This window comes from Podarcis erhardii (genome assembly GCF_964252035.2).
Source record: "Podarcis erhardii genome assembly, chromosome: 2".
NCBI lineage: Eukaryota > Metazoa > Chordata > Lepidosauria > Squamata > Lacertidae > Podarcis > Podarcis erhardii.
In genome coordinates, this window is record NC_138498.1 from 33,447,380 (window position 1) to 33,471,916 (window position 24,537).

At 39.8% G+C, this 24,537-nt stretch overlaps 1 protein-coding gene across 13 annotated transcripts in view; it reads right to left on the reverse strand.

Annotated features, from left to right (window-relative positions):
• Positions 1-24,537, reverse strand: part of CACNA1G (calcium voltage-gated channel subunit alpha1 G) — a 333,398-nt gene that overhangs the window by 25,872 nt on the left and 282,989 nt on the right. For 8 of the 13 annotated variants that reach the window (XM_081850622.1, XM_081850626.1, XM_081850621.1 and 5 more), the window contains 5 exons: positions 22,621-22,746; positions 21,794-21,883; positions 21,379-21,592; positions 14,619-14,669; positions 6,789-6,940 (listed from right to left, as the gene is read on the reverse strand). In XM_081850622.1, coding sequence (XP_081706748.1) covers positions 6,789-6,940; positions 14,619-14,669; positions 21,379-21,592; positions 21,794-21,883; positions 22,621-22,746 — 633 coding nt within the window. The remainder of the gene's footprint in view (positions 1-6,788; positions 6,941-14,618; positions 14,670-21,378; positions 21,593-21,793; positions 21,884-22,620; positions 22,747-24,537) is intronic. The other 5 variants (XM_081850628.1, XM_081850625.1, XM_081850631.1 and 2 more) reach the window with 3 other exon arrangements.

Below are 24,537 nucleotides of genomic sequence, written 5' to 3' on the forward strand. Positions count from 1 at the left end.
TTTCATACTATTTCAGAGGAAGGCATCCTGGATCGTGGTATCAGTGCTGCACGAGAGAAAATGTGATTTTGTTCTTTGGAGCACATGCAGCGTTTCACATGTTGCATTATTTAACACATCTGAGGAATATACACTTCCATGCTTGCAACTGGAGATACGGATCTACACTGGGCAATATTTGATAATATAACATTATTTTGGGATTGTGACAAACATATCTATAAGATATACAAAAACCATAAAATACAATTAAAACCAAAACCTTAGTACTAAGCCCTGCCCCCCCCCCCAGGTCACCTGCCATAGCCTCAGCTGACTTGAAAAGATCTGGGCTGGGAGTGGGCAGAATCTAGAACACAGTCCTGAAAGACAACCAGGAGGGCAGGCAGCAAGGCACATCAAAGGCACATGGAATTAAAGAAATGCGTAGCAAGACTGGCTGATAGAATTAATAAAACTAACTGTGTGAAAAGCAAAAGCTAATGTGCTCCTCTGGTTCATAATCAGTACATGCCACTGAGCAATGCTATAGTTCAGAACACATCTTAACATTAACATGAGGTAATTGGATCATATAACAAGCCTCCCACAGTATTTACAAGATGCTCCTGTCACGTGGGTCATGCACTGCCACCTTAAACATGGCGTTTTCTCCCGCTGATTTCTTTTTAATTGTTTCACATTACACATTTAAGTACTATTTAGCTACATTGGCTGATTCACCTTTGCTTTCGTCTTGCATTTATTCCTTGGCTTTTCAAAGTAGTAGGGAACAAAAATAAGCAACGCTACGCTAATTGGCAGCCATTTCCATCGAGCTATCATAAGCAAGTGATTTGGCAGATCATTGCAAGCGGTTTGCCATTATAATTTGAATGCGATCCTAAATACAGGAGTTTGGCATGCTAATATATCAGGGACCTGCTGCCTTGCCAAAATGCTGACTCACCACAGCAGAAATAAAGAGAGGCAACTGGGTTTTGGTCCAGCTGCATATTAAATCCCTCAGGCTGCCGACAGATCTAATGCAGTAAGATTTGAAAGATTTCAGGATTTGATCTATAGATCATTTATTATTAATATTATTATTCTCAGTTTCTTAAATAACCCCTCCTTTTCAGGGAATCTGCTGAAACATGGAATTAGTGTTTGTGTGTGAGAGAGAATTCCAAAGCCCAAGTGCCTTTTCCAGCTTTTTGGGGGGCAGAATTTGGTAGTCTCCTGTTAATGATACCAGCCATTTTGATATATCTTCATATCTTCTCTCTTATCTGCCACTTTACATGCAGACTGAACTGCCTACTTGTGTTATTGAGATCTTCCAATTCTAACTTAAGTGTTTAATTGTAGTTTTAAAATTGCTTTGATTTTATCATATTTTATTGTAGTTCCTGCAGCATTCATATTGTGCTCAGATTACCCAGATTCACCACCATTTCTGCCTAATGGTATTTTAGTTCCTTTGAGGGGGGATTAATTGGGCTTTTTTTCTTCTTTCACCACCACAGCTGGTTTTGCTCATGTTAAAGGGGCATTCCCTCAAAGTGATACACAGAAGAGTAAAAGGCGGGCGATGCCTCCAGAACAAAACAGCATTAAATACTGTTCAAACTTCCCAGAATGCAATAAGATACAATAAAACACAACCCCAACAGCAACTTCTCTTTTCAGTGAAAAGAGAAGTTTTCAGTATGCACCAAAAGCAGAAGTTCATTGGCACATGCCCCATTTCAGGGGGAATGAGGGCTGCCATTCAAAGACATTTAGGGCTTTGAAAATCTAAAGCAGCACTTTGAAATGGAAATGCAGAAACTGACATCCAGCAAAGTTCCCTTATAATAATTTGGCTGCTCAGGCCGGAGATTCACTGGTATGCAGGGTAATCAGTGGAGGATGACTAAATTTTATGGCCTATTGCTATAGTTAAAACTTATTCTGAGTTAAAAGAGATAAAACTGACAGCTCTGGAAGCCCCTTCCAGCCCTCTCATTTGCCTCTTCCAATCTCTTTGCATTAAAATCAATGCACCCTTCCCCTCTTTACTCATCGTCTTCTAAAATAAATGGCCTCAAACACTGTTTTGTTTCTCATGTTAGCGGAGGACATTTTGTGCTGCTTGATTTTCTTTGCTCTCTCTTTTTTTAAAATAATACTTATTAAAAGTTTAAAGATTACAGAAAGAAGAAAAAAAAGATTTACAATACATAAAAAAAACAAAAACAAGAAAACAATACTTCCAGAACAAAAATAAAAGCAAAAACAGTTGAAAACACATCCAATTTTTCCATTTCTTTGTCTTTCATTTACTTGTTTCATCGACCTCCTCACACCTCCCTTTTTTGTATTCTAGTTATTAATTATTTCAGCAAATCCATTCCATCTTTCTCTGTTTTCTGTCGTAAAATTATCTTAATTTATTTTAACCTTATCTTACCATTAATACCATAAAACTTATTAGTACTTAACTCCTTATATCATTTCTACTAAAGTCATGTAATTTCATTCCAACATTTTTCTAACACTCATTAATTTTACAATATTTCTATAAATAACTTTTAAGCTCCCCCCCCCAATCTTCTTCCACCGTCTCTTCTCCCTTCCAGCCCTCTCATTTGCCTCTTCCAATCTCTTTGCATTAAAATCAATGCACCCTTCCCCTCTTTACTCATCATCTTCTAAAATAAATGGCCTCAAACACTGTTTTGTTTCTCATGTTAGCGGAGGACATTTTGTGCTGCTTGATTTTCTTTGCTCTCTTAGTCACCTTTCCACGAATTGCTCTGGGAGACCGTGATAAAATCTAAGGGCCAGATTCAACAAACTTATTCCGCTAGTGGAAGCCAATGCAAGTACGCCCACTAGTGCAGGCATCCCCAAACTCGGCCCTCCAGAAGTTTTGGGACTACAACTCCCATCATCCCTAGCTAACAGGACCAGTGGTCAGGGATGATGGGAATTGTAGTCCCAAAACATCTGGAGGGCCAAGTTTGGGGATGCCTGCACTAGTGCAATGGGGCTCCCCCCTTCTCCTCCTTCAAATCCACTTAAAGGAGGGCCAAGAGAACACGCAGAACACCACATGGAAGGAGGAGAGGGGAGACTGTCAAACAAGCAAAATACACTGATTTGGAGGGCGGCAGACATGCCTTCATTACAGCAGAGGCTGGATGGCCAACCAACCAGGGATGCTGTATCTGCAGATTTCCTGCATTAGCAGAAGGTAAGGCTAGATGACCCGAGAGACCATCTACGATTCTACAGTGGTACCTCGGGTTACGAACTTAATTTGTTCTGGACGTCCGTTCTTAACCTGAAACCATTCTTAACCTGAGGTACCACTTTAGCTAATGGGGCCGCCTCCTGCTGCTGCACAATTTCTGTTCTCATACTGAGGTAAAGTTCTTAACCTGAGGTACTACTTCCGGGTTAGCGGAGTCTGTAACCTGAAGCGTTTGTAACCCGAGGTACCACTGTATGTCTTCATTTATTTATTTATTTAACTAATCAGTGGTACCTCAGGTTAAGAACTTAATTCGTTCTGGATGTCTGTTCTTAACTTGAAACTGTTCTTAACCTGAAGCACCACTTTAGCTAATGGGGCCTCATGCTGCTGCTGCGCCACCGCTGCACGATTTCTGTTCTCATCCTGAAGCAAAGTTTTTAACCCAGGGTACTATTTCTGGGTTAGCGGAGTCTGTAACCTGAAGCGTATGTAACCCGAGGTACCACTGTATTCCCCTAAGCAGTTTACAAAACAGCTTTTGTGTCACATATGCGAATTGTTTCACAATGCACATGAACCACCCAAGAATTGCAAGGGTGTTTCTCTAGATCAACGTTCTTTCTCCAACGGGGTCAGTCAGGTGCATGTGGAAAGCTGAAAAAACAGGACATGGTTTGCTAGCTATTCCCTTGTATTTTGCTTCCGAAAAGGAGAACATGTAGGGAAGGAAGAAAAGAAAGCAGATAAGCTGTCAGAATAAACATTCACACACTTATGTGCTTGTGTGGCCTGTACAGTAAGAGCTAAAAAGAGATAAGAAGACAGTAATTGCTAAGAAAGCCATGTCCAAAAAGTTGGTGCCAAAACTGACTGCCATAGTGAACAGGAATGTCATGTTTCCTATAATGACACTTTAAGAAACATTTTTTTCCCCGGTACTTGCCGAGTTCTCTCTCTCTCTCTTTTTTTGAGTCCTTGCTACCAGGAAATGACAGAAAGAGCATCAGCGCAACTAAAAGGTCATTGGGTTTAGCCCTTCTTTGGGAAACTTTAAGTTGATGTGTGTGCTTTCCCTGCCACTGAATCTGACAAAATCAGTGCTCAGGAGTAGACAAAGCGTATAATCTCCACATCTCTGCCAATTTTATCTTGGCAGCAATTAAAAGTAAGGGGTAAAGCCTCTTTGTGATCTAGAAGGCCAGCTTCAGTATAGTTTTAAAAAAGATGAACAAAGCATCCCTTGGGAGAGAATTTCCCACAGAAATAAGTTTGCCAGGGAGAAAAAAAATCTAAGTGTCAGAAGACCCACAAACTGAGTCAACACTGATGCTTTTTTTTTTGAGGGAGTACTCAAGGGGACGCAGTACTGTTACCTCTTTTTTGTTGTTGTTAAAAAGTGTGCCACTTACTATAACAACTTCATGGTACATACTGACACCTATTTTTCTAGAAAGAAAAGCACTGTTAACGTTCCCCTTTGGTTGTTTGGATAGACACTGTATTGTAAGTGGATGACGTAACTGAAGATTTGGGAAACAAAGTTCATTATGTTCTTTCTCCGAATTGTAAAATGCAAGAGGGCCTGGGGTTTCTGTAACTTACATACAGCTTTCAATGTTCAGAAACCTAGGAATGGCCAAATCGTCCATTTCAGGTTCTCCCAGTTTTAACATTCCCAGTCTTAAGTCCTCATGAAAATTCACCAGCTTTCCAGTGTGTTTTTCCTAATATTTACATTTTTATACTGTTTTATTTATTTTCATGGGACAGAAGATAAATTTTGAGAAAACAATTGTTATAACAGTAAACAACAAATAACTTGTCCTGATAAAATTACAGACTTTCCTCATGCCATGTGTTAAAGTTTCATTTGAGTACTCTAAGAGATCACGCCACTAATATTTACATTTTTGTATGCAATTTTCTGCAATATGCCCGGTTTCCCCAGTTTCCCCTAATATAACACATTTTTGTATGTGATTTATGTAATGAATTTTCATATGCTATCTTCACTAATATGTGGATTTCTCTCTGTACTTCCTCGTAATATGCACATCTTTTGGTTACAAAATTCAAAGATGGGTGAGTTCTGAAGGATTTTGGTTCATCCATTGTTTCACGAAGTGTGAATTAGGCAGGCTCACATTAAATTTGTAAATTGAACCAAATTTCTCCCATATCCCTACTTTGAACTCCTTTGGTTTTATCCAAATTGGATGGCCCTTAATGGTGAACAGTTCTAATGAAAGCATGAGAGACAAGATGGAGCAATCCTGCCCCGCTCTATTGTACAAAGAAACAGTTATAAACCATTGGCTTCCACCATAGCCTTAGGCATGATGATAAAGCACCTTGCAGTGGTTCTTAGAAACAGATCTAAATCCTACCATAGTAAAAACAACTCTCAAGGAATGTCTGCCACTGAGTGCCTTCTGCAGCATCCAAAGAAAGCATCTCCCTGATTAGCACCTCTCATTCTAACAGGGGAATATAAAATTCAAAAGCCTGATGAAGATTATGAATTACTCTTTTGGAAATAAAAACAGGCAGTTCTTTCTGTATCTTCTGAAAAGCTACTTGACCTAGCAAAGAGGTAGTAAATAATTTCACATCTTGATTCAATTGAGAGATTGGGCCATATGCTCGCTTTCCAAACAATCTCTCTTGGCTTTGCAATGCAACAACAGCTAATGTTGCTTGATTAGAGGAAGGTCATAAAATCAGGGTGGTAATCAGCTATGTTTTACTCAGATCAGACATTAAAAACATGATTAAGTTAGGTCTATTAATTTCAGTGGGTTTACTCTGAGTAAAATCCTAGGGTAGGATTTGGTGTTGAGCACATACAGAAGTATTTCAGGAAGTACAACCCTGCTGCTGCTATCAACTCCAAAATGTATGACTAATGCTATATGGGTACCTTAGGGAAGATACTTTGCACCTCAGCTAACACAGAGTTGCTTACTCGTTGGCTTATAACAAGAACACCCTGAGTGTTTTACTGAGTTAGCAGTAGTTGCAGCAAAAAATATAAATATTTTTGTTAAAGCCAATGCTATGGGCTGTAAAGATAATCCTTGTATGCAACTGCTTTATTTTGGTTTCTTTCTGTGTTGTTTATGATGATTTGAATGACTGCTATCAACCACGGTTCTTTAGCTGGTGCAAACACTACTCTCACTTAGTAAAAACTAGTTACAGATAGGTAGCCGTGTTGGTCTGCCATGGTCAAAACAAAATAAAAAAATTCCTTCCAGTAGCACCTTAAAGACCAACTGAGTTAGTTCTAGGTATGAGCTTTCGTGTGCATGCACACGAAAGCTCATACCTAGAACTAACTCAGTTGGTCTTTAAGGTGCTACTGGAAGGAATTTTTTTATTTAGTAAAAACTAGATCCCTATATTACCATCATCTCCCATTCAGCACGGTAGAATGGCCAATGCATATTTATTTCTGTTTCATTCTTGTTTTCCATGTTAATGGGTGCAATGCCAATTCCTTATCAAGGCTACAACAATGTTTGCAAACCACCCACAGCATCTACAAATACTTTTCTTGCCCTACCTTTGGCTGCTGGTAGTGCTCCATAGCCATGGTGATGACATTGAGCCCAATCACACCTGTGATGAATAAATCCAGGTAATGGGTGGTGCACATTTGATGAATCAGAAGTCGGAAACGAGAGTAATCAGAGTAGTAGGGTTTACACTGTGCCTCTGAAAAGGAAAAGAGTGGAGAAGCAGATCAGGTAATTTCTCCCTGTCTTAAGACCAGTTCAGCATTGGCTTTCAAACATCCAAATTGATACATTCAATCAAATTCATAATGATTAGGTTTTCAGCAACGAATGGGGTGTGGTCAAGGGGATTGTATGTTAACCATCATTAATGCATAGCAAGACTACAGGATCATCTATCTGTAGCAGCAGTTACAATAAAACATGCACAACAGCCAGGCTTTCAGGATTAGAGATAAGGTGAGTATGGCATGGAATCATTTCAGGTTCCAACATAATGTTTAGTGTTCACTGTTTAAATATCTATTATTACACAACAACACTCTTAATTTATATAAAAGAAAGCAAGAACTTTCAATCAGAATTGCAAGTATGTGAGCTATAATTATAAGGCCTGTATTAACAGTGCATAAAAGCGTGCTTAAATGGGGCATTCAATCTCCACTGAAAAGGGAGCTTGGAAAAGACTTGAGGCAGGTTGGAAACAGTATGCAGTGGTTTTTGACAGAGAATAGCAAAGCACTGTAATTCGATATTTTAAGGGCTTCCCTCTATATTTTGAGAGTGTGCCTAAATGTGAAGGAAAGTTTGCTTGCCAATGGGATATGTGTTCTATCGCGATACAGTGCCCAGTTTACATTGGGCATGTAAAGCTTAACTACTTAGATGTGAGTTCAGCATAATATATTATATAAGGGTGAGTGTTTAAAAAGGTAACATGGGAGTCCTCGTTATTACATATTTTACATGGCTGTTTATTTGTATATATTTTGAAATGTTATATATGAATGTTTTATGATGGCCTATATTTGTAATGCCTAAGAAAGGTTTGGTTAAGTAAGTAAGTAAGAAAGTAACATGGGTGTCCAGGCAGAGAGGATAGTATAAAAAGATACTAGTAGATACTGACTGGGCAAGCAATATACTGTGATGTAAGGGGAAAATGTAAAGAGGCAGTGGGGAAGAAAGTTAAAAGGGGAATAATGGACTGTTTGAAATAGCAGACATGAACTCATATAACTGCATTTTGAAATACAAGGTAGGGAAATGGAGGGCGGGGGAACAACCCCAAAGTTGTCAGAGCTATGAAAACAATTTATGAAATAATGCAAGTGATTGCTCAGTCAGAATTTCTGTCTCGGAAATAAATGATCTTCTCATTTGTGTGTGATTGCCAAAGTGCAAATGTCCCTGTTAGTCTTCTATGTTTGGCTGCATCGGGGATGACACTTACTCTTCAGGCCTGAATGTTCCTGCAGATAAACTCATTTACTCACCTAATCTCTAACGAGGAAATGCCAAGTCTGAGTCTATAATTCAGGGCAATTTTCAAAAAGGCATTATAATGTACCATAAAATGAAAAGGACTGTCTTGAAGATGTCAGAGTGTAATATTATGACCATAATTAGATGATCAACTGGTTATGAAAATTATTGAGCCAAGAGAATTGAATGGCGTGGTGTTTAGCTACTCTGAACACAAAAAAAGGGATTTCATATATTGGTCCGAACAGAAATTTGGGGAGGGTGAAGTATGAGTATTCGTGATCTTGAGGGAAAGCTAATTTTTAGATCACATTTTTTGCAGGGAGTATGTATACAATTTGATTCTCAGATAGTCAAAATTGCAATCTTCTTAGCCATTTATGCAGCTGGCCAGTCATTTTGTATGGTGGAGGTGCAGGCACATGCCTCTTCCCTTCACCCATGCACCTAAAGCAGGGTGTGGGGAATCTTTTGCTCTCCAGATGCTGCTGGATTCCAGCTCCCATCTGCCCCAGCTGGCACAGCCAATAGCTGCCTGTGGGAGTTGGAGTCTAACAACATCCAGAGGGACAGAGGTTAGCCACTCCTGACCTAAAGAAATATGTAGCACAGGCCCCTTATGCCTGAGGGCTCAATTTGGGGAACATTTCCCTATTTTGAGAGGGAAGAATCACACAAGGAAAACCTAAGACAAAGTACTTTAGGTGTGCAGTGGAGAGGACACGGGCCTGTGCCTCTTACATGTGAAATGATCATCCACCTGGGTAAGTGATTAGCTGTATCATTATATGACTTCCAATATCCCCATCCCACAAAGTTTGAGCATCAGGGAGAAGACTAATAATGGAGCAACTTATCCTGCGAGGTTTGGTGAAGTGATCCCAAACATTTGCTCCAGTACTTTGAAATAAAGAGGCTGAATTGATATTTTTTGCATTAGGAGCTGCCAGTCTATAGATAATCTGACCCTGAATGCCATGGCATAATATTAAAAAGTGAATTTTGTTGCTGAATTTATTTAGCATCTCTTAAAAAACAACAACAACAAAAGCTACACAGGTTGGTATCTGACTGACTCACAACTTTCATCAGAGCTCTTACATTCTGCATAAATATCCATTAAAAACTTGAGATATCTCGATGGCATTATGCAAAACTATGAAGAGGAAATTAACTAAAATGTTTGAATACAATTAAGGTTTGAACTGGGGCCCTGGCTATGAACCAAGTTATAATTTCAAAGAGAAACCCCATTATAATTTGCTGATCTCTTTTTGTTCAATACTTATCCATAATTCACATTCAGGCATGAAAAAAATGTCACAATTTCTGCCTTTTATTTGGGAGGATTTATTTATGAATAATTACACTGGAATCCAAGGGTTCAGCTATGACTGGCAGATTAATTCAAAACTCCACACGGTAACAAAAGAGGCTGTTAACATATAGCAGGGATTTTCACAGAGATTGTAGAATGTTACCTGCATAGCAACAAAGCATGTGGCAGCATAACCTTATAAGCAGGGCTGCCCATTTTCCATTCTGTATATTGTGGGTGAAGACAGATGTAATATTTAAAGAGATGGCTCAGCTGGTGCTTCACCTCTGACATGAGCTCAGCTTCCTCTCAGCTTCACATTTGCTTGAGAGGTATGCAGTCTATCAAGCTGAACACTGGAGCACCATCCATCTTGTCCCTCCCTCATGATTTAGCTGATTTAGGCCTTCTCACAAAAATTAAGTGCCACATATCCATCTACTTGTTTTTATATTAATTCTTTGCCATATTAGGGAAGGAAAGGTTGGACAAAGAGTGGAAATATCTGATGATGATGCAGGCACTGGCCATAGCCAGGTTTGCTGAACCAGAGTTCAGCTCTGGAGCAAAAAAAGCTACGTCTTTGGACTGAATGAGAAGGTGCCTCCAAACCTGCTCCTATAATTGATAATATCTGTCTTCACCTTATTTTTGGTAAGGCTTTCTCCTAAAATTCTTATCTGGTTAAGTCAAAAATAAAATAAAATCACAGATTACTTTTCAGTAATTTAGCCAATTTTTAAATTGTGCATTAGATTGATAAATCTGTAACATAATTGATATAAACATTTTGGTATCTGCCAATAACTTTATTAAACATGTCAGCCCTGTTTCAAAATCCTGCTCACCACCAGCTTCCCCATGCTTGGCATGCTGTCATGCATATTACTGGAAATTACAGCTTTTACCTTAAAATGAACCACAAACAGTCACACCATGCTTCCTGTGGGCTTTAAATTAACAGCTGCTGAGTTTAGGTGGGCAGGGAACATTTTTCTCTTTTGAAAATAAAAGCATTATTTCTTTTTCCTGGTGTTATAAAGAAGCCACATTTCTGATTGTTTGTAAGTTTTGGTACAGTACTTAAAATGTCTCGTTCTAGACCTGACATCCGTGCCCCCCTATGCAACAGCATTATTTGTTCTAGGAAATATTTGAGAGGTACCAACATCTTGGGAAATACAGACATCTGTTCAAGTCTAGGTGATGAATCATCACACAAAATGACACCACACCACCAATACTGCTACAATACAGTGACTGGGTCAAGAACAAGAAGAATGCTCAATTAGTAAGGAAGATACTGGAAAGATTAAGACAACATCCTGACATTGAGGGTATCAATGGGGTGTGTGTGTGTATGGGGTGGGGGAAGGAGGGAGGAAAATGGTAGGCAAAGAAAAGCAAGAAAATAAGGAGATAATGACAAGAAGGCCTATAGTAAAACAACAGGCACCAGCAAGGGTGGAGAGGGGGTGAAACAGGTTCTAAATCAAGCTGCTTTGGAGGGCTCAGTAAAAAACAAGGAATGAACTTCTATTGGTTGATTATGGAGTCACATTGATTTGATCAGAAACCAGAATCCAGGATATAAATGGCAAAGCATCTTTTGTGTACCATTGTCAGGTTACACAGAGTGGTGGTGATTCAGACCTCATTTTATGCTGATAGTAATAGAGCGCTGGTAGTATTAAGGTAATTTCAGTCTTCCCTCTCATCTTGGTAGATTAGATACAGCTCTAGCTCTCTTTCACACCAGAAGGAAGGAGGGAACATGACAAAGGATTATTGGATACTGTCCAGTGTGCATAGTATGTCAGAGCAATAAGGCTCATACGACCACCATATTGACCTCATAGTGACTGGCAACCCCACTGAGTAAACATGCCAACTGAGAGACCCTTTTATTCACAATTTAGGCAGGACATAGCCCAAAGCGGGCAAAACATATTCCTATTTTTCTTTGGATTCTGTAGAATGATGTTCTGAAGTGATCTGGTGTGGCAGCTGTAACCAGCTGTCTAACAGTGTTGGCATTTATGTATCATTTTGAATGGCATAACGTTTCACAAATAGGGGGTCGAATGCTCCCCCAAGCCTTCATCAAGTGGATAAGCGGTCAGGGATGCAGCTCTTACTAAGCAGCTGGATTTACAAACTGTCCAGAGAATATTGAGTTCAAAGTGATGTGCATGGGAGTAACACTGACATTTAAACAAGTGGTTTTATTAGTCTTTTTTTTTTTTTTTTTTTTTTAGTGAGTGGCATTTTTTAAAAGCAAAGTGGAAAATGGTTAAATTGTTCCCACTGAGAGTTTTCCAGCTGCGACAGACAGCATCCTGTCCAAAAATAAAATCTTGACTTTATACCAGTAAACAATACAGATAGATAGCACCATTTTCTTTCTACAATTTGTAAAATGCAAAGAAAGAAAGACATCCTGGGTTTTCAGGTTTGAATGACTCATTAGGGCTAGTTTGCAGAGCATGGGTATCATTGGTTTCCTACTGTCACACACATTTAAAGTACTTTCACAAAAGAGTCTCTCTCTGTCCTTTCACACCAATGAGCATTACATTGCGTTTAATAATGTGAGCACCAGTATGAGGCAACAACAAAGGGAAGACAAAGCACAGGTCTGAGAATCAGACACAAGAAAAGGCAAGCCAAGAGGTTCTTTGTGAGCCCGCACTGAAGAATGGCCCACTTGGGACGACGCCAAAGCATTCAAAACAAACAAATGCAACGGAACACTCAAATGTACATCTAAGATTTTAAGATTAGAATCACACTGAAAGGACAAGTCTCAGGAGATTTTCCTCTAGCTCTTGTCCAAGGGGATGGACAGGACTGATCTCCTAGCCCACAAAGAGAAATGGAACATGTGAATGCAAAGAAATGGAACATAAAGAATGGTAATGTTGAGGAGATTCCGGATTTATTAAAATGAGCTGGGTCATTTTTTGCAAGCCATATATATCTTTAAAATCCCCTTTTGATTTATTCCTCTGTAATGCTCTTTATTGTTTTTTTTACACAACTTGCATTATTAGAGTTGCACCTCAAATTAGCCCTATACCTGTCAGGGTCTGTGTTAATGTGCATCATGCTTAAATAGGCACCATATTCACTTATCCCCTGGAACTACCATATTTGAAGAATTTGGTAAAGTCTCCCTGCAAAATTGCTGTAGACAATTTGTCTAATGTATGCAACCTTTCCTGGTTTTCCAATGTTGCAACACTTGCCAGTGATGTGTTCTTCTGGCTTACAACCCAACAGCTGATTCAGTGTTTGGCAATTATGACCAGGGTCACTGAGGTGGAAAAGTCCTTGAGACTCTCACACAAAATATGCCCAGTCTGGTTTTTACAAATGCATGGAGTGACTAGAAGGATTTCCTGGCAGCCAATGAGAGGTCCAGTTATCTTATGCTATGTAAAGAAGTGGACTTGAGTTGAGCAATCAAATTCCTGTTGCTATTTTGAGTTTTTCTAAAGGTGGATTAAAGAGACTGTCCTTTATTAGGCAATGTTTGATTCTGTGCTTGCTGAAGTAAAGAATTTGCTAAGCAGGCCCAGAGCTATAGATCTATAGAGCTATAGATGCCTATCTGTCTCTTGCTAAATCTTGATTAATGAAGTAGGACACGACATCACTTTTTCTCACACTGAAAACAACACAAACGTTCTCCTTTATAATTTGTTTAAATGTGTGGATTATTTATTTTTCAGTGGAGGAACATTCAATCGCAGGAGCCCCCACTGCAGTCTAAAGGAGCAGAACCTGGACAATGGGGTATCACCTCATTAAGAAGTTGGGCTAAGGCTTGGGCCCTGTACAGATAAGGAGCTGTCCCCTAAACAGATCATGCTGTTAGGTATACAGCAGTACCTCGGTTTTCAAACGTATTTCTCTGTTCTGGAAGACTGTTTGAGTTCTGAAACATTTGAAAACCGAGGCGCAAAGGGCGGTCTGCAAATTTCATAGAGAAAATTGAGAAAAATACAGTGGCACCTCAGCGGAAGCCATTTGACTTCCGAGGCACGTTCGAAAATGGAAGCATTTACTTCTGGGTTTTCAGCGTTTGAAAACCGAAACGATTGTCAACGGAGACATTCAAAAACTGAGGTACCACTGTATACCTAACAGCATGATCTCAAATGCATTTTGGAATAAGTTTTCGACTGATTTCAGTGGACTCTTTCTTCCCAAATAACATAGCTGAGGAGAATTGTCCACATGCACAGATCATTATCTAGGCAAGTAAAACATTGATAGCTGATGCAGGTATTACATTTTACTTCAAGATACAGTTAATAGAGCAGAGCTGCAATGCCCTCCCCAAATATCTCCTGATATTTTAGGGCTGCAAAATGGGGGAGGGATTTTGCCAAATATTCTTTTGGGTTCAGGAATGAATTGTATCAACCATTTTTCTTACAAAACTCTCTTTAAGCAAGGTTGTACCGGGGAAGGATACAAAACAATATAGGACTTTGGTGTGTGTGTGTGGAGCCCATTACAGAACATTGTATACAAAACGTTCTGCAAAAATATATTTGTCACCTGAGGCGACACTATTTTTAGCTCTGGTGACTGCCCCTCTCATGGTCAGTACAGAATGAGGGGCCTCCCCCCGAGTCTCCACACATCTGTACAAGGTTAATCACCACACATCAAACAGCTCCAAGTCGATGACCCAGACCTTATCCAAAAAATCTCTTCCTGAAAACAACCAAAAAACAAAGAAAAGAACATCGATGGGAAGTTGGCAATATTTGTGATGAAAAAGAAAACCTGCTAAAAAGGTAAGATAACATAACATCAAAACCTGCTAAAAAGGTAAGATAACATAACATCAAAAATGTGTCAGTGGTAAGTCAAACCTGCAGACGTTTCTAATTTTTAAAAAACAAGCACAAAAACAACATGCGTGAAATGCAGAGAAACCAAGAAAAGGCCTTCCACCACACACAATCTAGCAAGCTGCCTCATAGGACCAGTGGGCGGCCGTTAAGTCACACAGCACTGCCATTCACGTGAGACAAAGACAGCAAGGACTTCCCAGTACCTGGCACTGCACTGGCTGAGCTGTCCATTATTACATCATCCAGCATTAGATCTAGAAGAACGAAAGGGCATTAAATCACTGGAGAGGATGCGAGGCCAATCCTTCATTCCATCTTCATCGCTTCATGCACCCGTCACTCTGGCAAAGCACACCGTCACCCTGGCAGGGCGAAACAAGGCTTCTGCCTGCCTACAACCGTTACCCACAAACGCACCTACACGTTTCAGTGGAGTTTAGATAGAAGCAATGTAGAGTATACCTCCTGTGGTGCAATGGGTCAGTGGATTTGGCTGTTAACCAGAAGGTTGGTGGTTTGAGCCCACCCAGAGACAAGTGTGGGCAGGATTCCTGCATTGCAGGGGGTTGGACTTGATGACCCTCAGGTCCCCTTCCAACTCTACAATTCTATGAATCTATGAGCAGAGAGCACCCAGTTCCACACCATCAGAAGGAGGGTGGTCTTTATTGGCAAATCAGCCTTTTAAATTTATAGGCAAGGACGATGTGGTCTTATGATTTAACACTTGTACAGTTCCTAGCCATTTGAGATTACCGTAAGTATTCATAGTAGTATAATTCATGTTGCCTTTCAGTTTTAAAGCCCCAAGATTGGCATTAAGAATATTATAATATAAAACTAAATAATGTTATTAATGTCATTAAAAAATAATATTAAGAATGAAAACACTCAGAATACTGATAGGCTGGGACTGCGAGAGGCTACCCCAATGGGTTGCTCACACTCAGAGGAATTTGTACAGTAACTTTTTGGCAGCAGCAGCACATCACCATCAAAGCCTATGCTCACAAATCTCTTCAGTTTTCAAACGCTTTTCACAATGCAGCGTTTGGGAAGTGTGCACACGCATACAGGGCAACATAAACCCAAGACACCTCTGAGATAAACTGAACTAGTTGATCCTGAGCAATGTAATGGTTGGTGAGCAGAATATGAGATTCTTATCCACTGTGATGCACTGGCAGACAGCTAAGGGGAAAATGGTCCTCTCTCATAAATCAATGTAGCCTTCAGGGGAACTATATGTTACAGTGGAATAAACTAGGATTGTTACAGGTAAATAACAGTGGCAGGCAAAGGGAAGCCCCAAATGTAACTATAGACCATTCCTTCCATATTCTCAAGTCAATAAAGTATTAAAGTTATCAGCATGACATCTGGGATAGCATCACCTCAGGGAAAAAAAATGAATGTTGTAATCTTTTCTAAAGAAATATAAAGGAGAAGCTGAAACCTGCTTTCTTGTAGTCTTTTGTCCCAAAGCAGTACCCACAAAATCCCATTAAAACCAGTGGGGCTATGCCAGGACTAGTCTAGACTCAAGTAACTACCTAGTCACATGGTCAGTACTGGGCCCAGGTCAAAATAATACAGCATGGCATCAGTATTGGTCCCTATGTGATGAGTAAACATACAGGGAGTTGGGTGGGAAAATTCTAGCTACTATACAGTCTTCATGCCACTTACCCCAAAAGAATCTCACCATTTCAACCAACTGTATAACTAATGGGTTATTTAGAAATAAATATTTTAAGAGGTGAAATGCTACATTATGTGCGAACATGTAGAACAAAACTCCAGTGACCACATCTGTTAGGAACCCATTTGGAGCAAAGGGAAGGGCTCTTTATCACTCCCAATATTCATTGCTTTTCTACTTCAGTGCCTTCCTCTGAATTACTTTTAAGAGTTCCAGACATGTTTGTTAGGGGAAACATGAATCTAGACAAGAGATAGAGGAGAAATTTGTGCAGCCTGTATTTTTAAGCAAACCAACCTTATAGGCCAGCCCTGGACTTATATGCAGTTCAGAACACAGCTGACAAATCAGTTTCAGCTTTTTAAAAAAGCATACAAAGATGTGTATTTTACAGAAAAATGCACAAAATATGCACTTCTAGGGGGAACTGCATACAAAAGTCAATGCAAAATATGTACACATTAAATGCATATATTTAGTGCATTTCCTTTTTTAAAAAAATAGCAACAAATGGGATAGGATATTCCTTACATGCAAAACTGATATGGACTAGAAAAAGGGGAAAATAGGGTTGGCTTGTTGGAGCAGGAAAACAGTTATTTGATGATGAGAGAACCACCCTGACCAGGGCTGGCCTAAGACATTTTGCTGCTGTAAGCAAAATGCTATGATTGCTCCCCCCTCAATTTAGGCCCCCACCTCATCCTTGCCATCACACTCACGCTCTGCCACCACAACTGTACCCTTGCCTGTGGCTGTGCCCACACTTCCACCACAATACAGTAGCAGTGAGGGCAATGGTGTTGAGGTGGCTGCACTAGCGAAGCCCCCGGGAGACTGGCAATGGGGCAATGGCAGCGGTTGGATCTGCTGCCTGAGGCAGACGGCTTTCACATCACCTCATTGACAGGGTGCCCTTGACCCCAGCCCCCATTGCCAGCGCACACAACTTCCCCACCCCAATTGCTCCCTTCCAAAGCTACCCAATGGTTTGGAAGTGGCCACCATAGATTTGTAGGCACTTATTTTTCCACAGCACATAGTTCTGCCCTTAGGCACATTTGTTGTACACATGTCAAAGAGTGTTCTACCAGGGCAAACTCAACTGGCACTTGTGCCTGCAATCTTAAAAAAACCTTTTTCCTCATTGTACTAAGCAACAGATTTGTCTGCTAATAAATGCAATTTTCACTCCAATCAAGCCAACAGACTGCAAATGAATGTTATAGTTCTAAAATGATTATAAGAGGACAATTTCTTTCTTCTGTAAATTTTATATGGTAGTTTCTTTTGCAAGAACTTCCCATTCTTCAGCAGACTATTTCAACCCATGTCCCAATACATTAGAGAACAAACTGGCAATATCATGCCATGCATAGAGTGGACTGTGACTTTCTTTTAGGAAATTCCTCATACCTCATGTGTGCCCCCCCCCCTTATATCTGCTGTTGTAGCCAACATAATTCAAAGTATTTCAGAATTTATTTATTTTTTTGAAAACACGATGAAATATTAAGCTTTTCCAAGCGGTTCTTTTAAAAATAACAATAATCACAGCCAAAGTGAAATTATTTTCCAGGGAATTATGATGTGTCAATGGGAGCTCACATTAAATGAAAGGGTGTACAATATGTTACAGCTAGGGAAGAAGCTATAAAATCCTCACTTTCTCTGTTGAAGCCTTTGTAACGAGTATCATTAGTGGAATCATAACTATGAGATTTATGAATTATGCTTATGGTTTTATTGTAGCAAATACTAAATCCCTAAATACCTACGTTAATTTCCAAACTTAGGAAGAAAGCTGAAGGTGTTGTACAAGTAGCCTGGACCATATAAAATTATGCCACACATTACTTTTAACTATGGTTCGATTTTTACACTTGTAAAACATATTTTCACAATAATATGTGTGTCAGAATAATTTTAAGTGGTATTCATAATATTCAGGGTCGACCTTTTACCCATCAATGGAGTAACCATTTCATAAATCATTTGTAAACTGATGTGTTCTGTAGTCATCCCTACATCAAAGGCTGCATAAGGAAACTAGGTGACTGTCTAAGGCAGGGGTGAGAAACTTGTGGCCCTCCAGATATTGTTGGACTCCAACTCCCATCAACCCAACTCTTTCCAGTGCTTGCTTAAAACACAGACTCCTTTTTGGCCCACTCGTGATTATGTTATTTCATATCTATATGAAGCTCTGGAAGTGGCCATTAGGCGTTTTGGGGCAAATTGCCATCAATATACTGTTGACAATCAGTTCTATTTCTCCATAATATCTTAATCAGGAAAGATAGGTTCAGAGTTGGGCAACCAAGACGTTCAAGGGTCTGGAAACCAAGCCTTAAATAATAATTGTTAATAATTTTATTGTCACATGGAAGATGGAGCAAGCTTGTTTTCTCTTGCTCTGGAGGAGAGTAGGACTCAAACCAATGGCTTCAAGTTACAAGAAAGGAGATTCCGACTAAACATCAGGAAGAACTTTCTGACAGTAAAAATACATTTTTTGTTTAGGCAAGCCTACCCAGACATGTAGAATACTGACGTGTTTTAATCTCTTTTTGCTTACTGTTGATTTTAATTATCTTTTGAATGTTTTTTAAACCTGTTCTTATCTGTTTCTTGTTTTTTACTGATTATTCTAATGTTTTATTTTTGTAAGCTGTTTAGAGGTTTTAGAGAAGCTGAGAAATACAGTGGTGTCCCGCAAGACGAATGCCTCACAAGACGGAAAACCCGCTAGACGAAAGGGTTTTCCGTTTTGGAGGTGCTTCGCAAAACGAATTTCCTATGGGCTTGCTTCGCAAGACGAAAATGTCTTGCGAGTTCCTGCGTTTTTTTTTCCTCCCCCCTTTTTCTAAGCCGCTAAGCCGCTTATCTGCTTATCCGCTAAGCCGATAAGCCGCTAAAAGCCGCTAAAAGCCACTAATAGCGCTAATCCACTAAGCCGTCAATGGGCTTGCTTCGCAAGACGAAAAAACCGCTAGACGAAGAGACTCGCGGAACGGATTAATTTCGTCTTGCGAGGCACCACTGTATGGCAGTGGGGGAAATACCATAGTGTCTCAAGACAATCTGGGAAATAAGTAATGAACAGGCAAGTTACAGTAAGTATACTGTGTGAGACAGAGGGGCAGGCCAGGAGTCTAGTGAACCAAGGAATAATGCATAAGATGGTTAATAAGTTCTCCAGGGCTGTGGCCCACTGAGAGGTGTGAAGGCAAGTAAACATAAAGGATGACAAGGGGCGGGCCTTTCACCTTGAACAAGAAGGGGTGGGTGAGAGGAGGCATGCCATTTTATATTTCCATATAAGGTCCTACTATGTCAAAGCTAATCCTACGTAGGCCACAATTCTGTGCCATATTCCATGGGACTGCATTGCTTTCCAAATGTGTTACAGGCATGACTGGAGCTAGCTTTCCTTTAAAATGGAACTCTTTCAGTAGTGTATAATTCCATCCTTAAATCTTCCCTGTTCCCAGAGTTACTTTACAAGGCTTCCTTTGTTGTAGCAAGAAGCTGCATTTGACAAAACTCTACGCTGGCTGGGAGGCCAAGACTGCTTTATGCACAAAAGTCTGTGAGGCTTTTTGTCTCTTTACCATGTTTACTGTGTTATTACCACTAAAATATTTGCAGATGCTATAGCAGCAAAACATGGGTGCACGCATACTTTTCATTGACACTGATAGATATATTACCAAAGTATCTCCAATAAACCTTTTCACCTTTGTGCCTTTATGCATCATGGGATGTTTCATGTGTACGAAATTCCATGAACTTTGGCTAAAAAGAGAACATGAACCCCAATACATGGACAGTCCTTCTTATAACATGATTTTATGTTCCTTGAGATATAAATCGAAATAGTCATTGTCTTGGAAAAAATCATGTCAGTTCTGAAATACTTTGAAAGGTCACTTGTAAACATCACAACCTCATAGCTCATTATGGAGCTCTCTTATTTCTGAACAGTGTCACAAAATTCATTAATAAACCACAGCTTCAGCATGATTTGTTCGTTTCAGATCTTCTGATCTGGAATCCTTACGCTCAAGTAAATAATGTTAAAATATAATCCTCAAAGTTGTGAATGTCCTTAAGTATCTAGATATTCATTTCATATAATTAATGCTCAAAAAACCCAACACACAACACAAATCATGGTCCTATCTTGTTATACCTATAAAACAACCATACAGGGAATTGCACAATTTTTTTTAGTAACTATTAAACATCATCATCATCATCATCAACAACAACAACAACAACAAAGAGAAATTCCTACAGATTTACTGGTGTCAGTCTGAAAGGGATGAAATAAATGTGGAAGGGATAATGGGTTGGGGAGAAAGCCATAAGAACACTTAAAGATGGAAGTAACAAGAGTGATACCATGAATGAACGCAGGGGCATTTGGGGAAAAAAATCCAAGCAGAATAGAAGGCATGCAAGATGGAGGAGAGTACCTCTGACCTGTGACCTCTGACCTGAATGTAATTTCCTGTTTTTCAATCAAACAGAACTGAGATAAAAAAGACAATATGTATGTCAAGTTTCTCAGATTTTTAGAGACACATCTACTATGGTTACAAAAGGATTTTTAAAAATTATTCTAAGTGGTCCAACAAGGTTGTGTGCCAGTGGATCTACTTAATTTGACTAATTTCTGTCTGGTTATTTCCTTCATCATTTTAAAGAAAAAAAATCTGTATTTCTCAAGCAAATACACTATATTTTCAAGCATTTCTAAAACAAGGCTGCTTTTTATTATTACATCCTTGAATGCACGATTGCAGTTTCATCAATCGATACGCAAACTGGCTCAGAAATTGACAAAAGTGATTTCACTGTGACATTACAAGGCTGTAATAAACCAAATAGTGAAGTTAATTCTTAGCAACAGTGCTAGACACGCCTAAGATTCTTGGCCTGTTCTGGAACTGTTGGTTTTTGCATTTGACACTATTTGGGTAATGCTAAGCTTGTGCAATAATAATAATAAAAAAACATTTAAAATTATTCTTTTTAAAAAATCACCTAGCGTATAAAGTAGTTGCGAATCATGCAGCCATTGCTATGTTTCTGCGGCTTGTTACTTAGCCTATGCCAGAACTATATCCTTCATGCAAATTTCATAGCTGGACATGCTTTTGAAAGGAATCTGAGCCTCGGGTGCTAGGCAGGGAGTTACGGGGAGACTGTCAAAGGTCAAGCAGGACTCAGAAAGATGAGGAAAGACTACCGACCAGCCATCTGTTTCTCCTTACTCCTTCTCTTTTTCTCCAGCCGCTTGAGTCTCTTCTCCTCTCGTCTCTTGGCTTCTTCTTCTTCCTGATGCTGACGACACTTATGGAAATTCTCCACCACAACTCCCACAAACATGTTGAGGACAAAGAAGGCAACAATCAGCAGGAAGGAGATGAAGTAGAGGAGCATCCAAGGGTTATAGTTCATGACTGGCTACAAGGCAAAGAAGAAAGCCATTAAAATTACAACCTAGGAGGGTACCGGGGACAAGGCTGTATAAATGTGCAAAGTAAGATTGGAACATCCTTTGTCCATGAAGATTGTGAGATACGGGGAGGAGCTGTACCCCTTACAGTTTTGTTTTGTTTTTTTACAAAACTATCTCTTCTATTAACTTAATGCCGAACCACGTACCTGCTGATCCACTCCCACTGCATCCAATCCATCATACATGATGTCCACCCACCCATCTTTGGAGGCCAAAACAAACAGAGACATTAAGGCCTAGAAAGGCAAGAGGAAACACAGCATTACATTTAGGCCATAAGAAAACAATTCCTTTCATGTGCCCATCTTCTACTCTGGTCTCCTATCTGCTCAAGTTTAAACTTGCATTTTAGCTTGTTATTTTACCTTGCTGATAAAAATAATATGCTTTGATGCCGAACATCTCCCGCCTGCGAAAACCTATCAGTGTCAGACACTGGTCCAACAATGAGGGTTAATTCAAAAAATAGAGACAGCCAGCTCCATTTTCACCCTACAGGCTTCCCTCACTCACTTCTAATTAGTTCCTGCCACGCTGCTAAAGTATGGATGATGTCCAGTGGACCCTGTAAATGAATGGAGATGTTAGCAGCCAATGTGGCGCCCTTCATATGATGTTGGGAATCAACTGCTTACTATTGACCATATTGACTATAACGTGAGTTATAGTCCAGAAACATTTGAAGTGTATCACTTAGGCAAGCATTAAGTTGTGCTGGGTACAGGGTGTCAAATTTTCTAATATGAGGCTTTTTGATAGACATATGTAGTATGATGTGTAATGGTCCAAGAAGGTGCGAGCCCTTGTCAGAAAGGAACTTGTGCAGACTTACGAACGCTAAAATGGGGGATTTTAAGTGCACATTTTGCGTCTAGGAAATGTGTCATTTGCCACGGTAGCTGCAAAATCGGCAAGAACACTTAGAATCAGGGAAATAAAGGAGCAAAGAAGCAGATTACCATTCCATTAATACCTGGCCGAGATTATCAAAATTATACTTGTGTCGGACCCATTTGTAGCTGGCTTCTGCACAGTCCGACCTGTTGGTAATGTTCCTTGTGTCTTCCCCTTGGCAGACAAAAAACTTCCCTTTGAACAACTGTGAAAACCAAGAGATGGCAAAATAATTAGCAAATGTGACTTTACAATGCCCGGTCACTGAGATATGTCTGGAGGCTTTTGTGTGGGTGCCCCCAACTTCAGACACTTGGCATGTGGTCATCAGGGACAGGTCTTACCTGCCCCATTTAAGCCCTGAGGTCTGGCACCAGGCCCCCAATGTTTTATTAACACCATCTTTTAGTGAATGGTGCTTTGGTCCTGCTGTTTTTATTTATTTTTATTTGCGGTTTTATGCTGCTGTTTTAATTGATTTAATTGGTTTTCCTTCTATTTGTGAGCTGCCTTCTGAATAATTAAAAGCTGGGACATTTAAATAAAAACCAACAAAAAGGCCCCCAAATCACCACCCAGGGAGCAGCAGATAATGGAGCCAGCTCCAAACAGGCCTGACATCTGCATCTGTGCTGGCATGGACATGCCAGGGAACACCAGGGCTGAAGCTAGTCACTACAGCATCCTTCCTTCTTATTTTTAACAAAATATTTTATAGTTAGGAGGTGGCAAGTCAAGCATGTACTTGGTTACAGATGTTCATTTTATTACTCATTCCTTAAAGATATATTATCCTTTTCTAGAAGAAACGATGCTTTCCCCCAAGTAAATGTGTTTAGCATGAAGCAGCAAAAGCAAACCCCATTTTATTTCTGTAGCCATGATGGTACCATAAAAATGCAAAACTGCACAAGCTCAGAGTATTTCTTTTACCAGGGCTAGCAAACAGGTTTTTCTTTGACTTTGCTCTAACATATTAGCAATGGAAAAGCAGTTACAAAGCATGGAATTGCCGTGGTGAGAAGAGAAATGTCAACTGTGTGCTTCACAACTAAATGACCATCGCCCTATAAGACTGTGAAGTCCAGGGTCTAGAGTTACTTAAGGGTCACCACTGACCGAGTGCTGCAGGAAGAAGTCATCAGGATACATGTGAAAATGTCTTCATGATAACATTCAAAGTTTTAGGAACTGATAGAGGGAAAAGCTAATTATTCAGCATGATTTTTAAGAGTTGGCTTGACAGACTTGGAAGGAGCAAGCCACCAAATCTTCTTCTTCAAGGGTACTTGGTTGATGGTGGACTACCTCATGATTTCTGCCCATACACAAAATATTGTACCACGTCCAGAATATCTCTCTTTGACAGGGACTGTACAACCCAAACAACCTGAATGGTGCAAACAAGGCTGCAAATAACTGCCAGTGGTACCCACACTTTTTATTTGTTTATTATAAATATTTATCTCCCATATTTCCATGAGACATGCCCAAGGCTAATTTTTACTACAGAATGTGACTCACTGCAGTTCGGCCCTAATGTACAGGAAGCCTGTAGTATACACAAGCTCATAAACAATTGCCCCCAATCCAGTGAAGATTAAGAGCCATGTGTAATTGGAAGCTTCCACATGAGTGGCTGCTCCTAACTGGAAAGAAATTTCGCCTTTCCAATGCATGTTATACATAATTACCTGGGATCATCCAGCAGTCAGGGCCCTATAAATATCCAAGTAGCACTATAATGTCAATGGTAATTGTGCTGAGCACCTGTTCAGGAAAGGGAGGTGGCTAGAGTTGGCCTCCTGTCAATCTGCCTCCTTACCAAACAACAACAAACCTTCTTTTGCAAGGCACAACCCTGGTGTCTGTGTATGTCTACTGCTAAATCCAGCCCTGGCTATCATTTCCTCACAGTTCTGACAACTTCTGAACTGCTGCTTGGAAATACATTTCCTACCTTGGATTATTATTTAGGTTACAAGACAGTATTTGC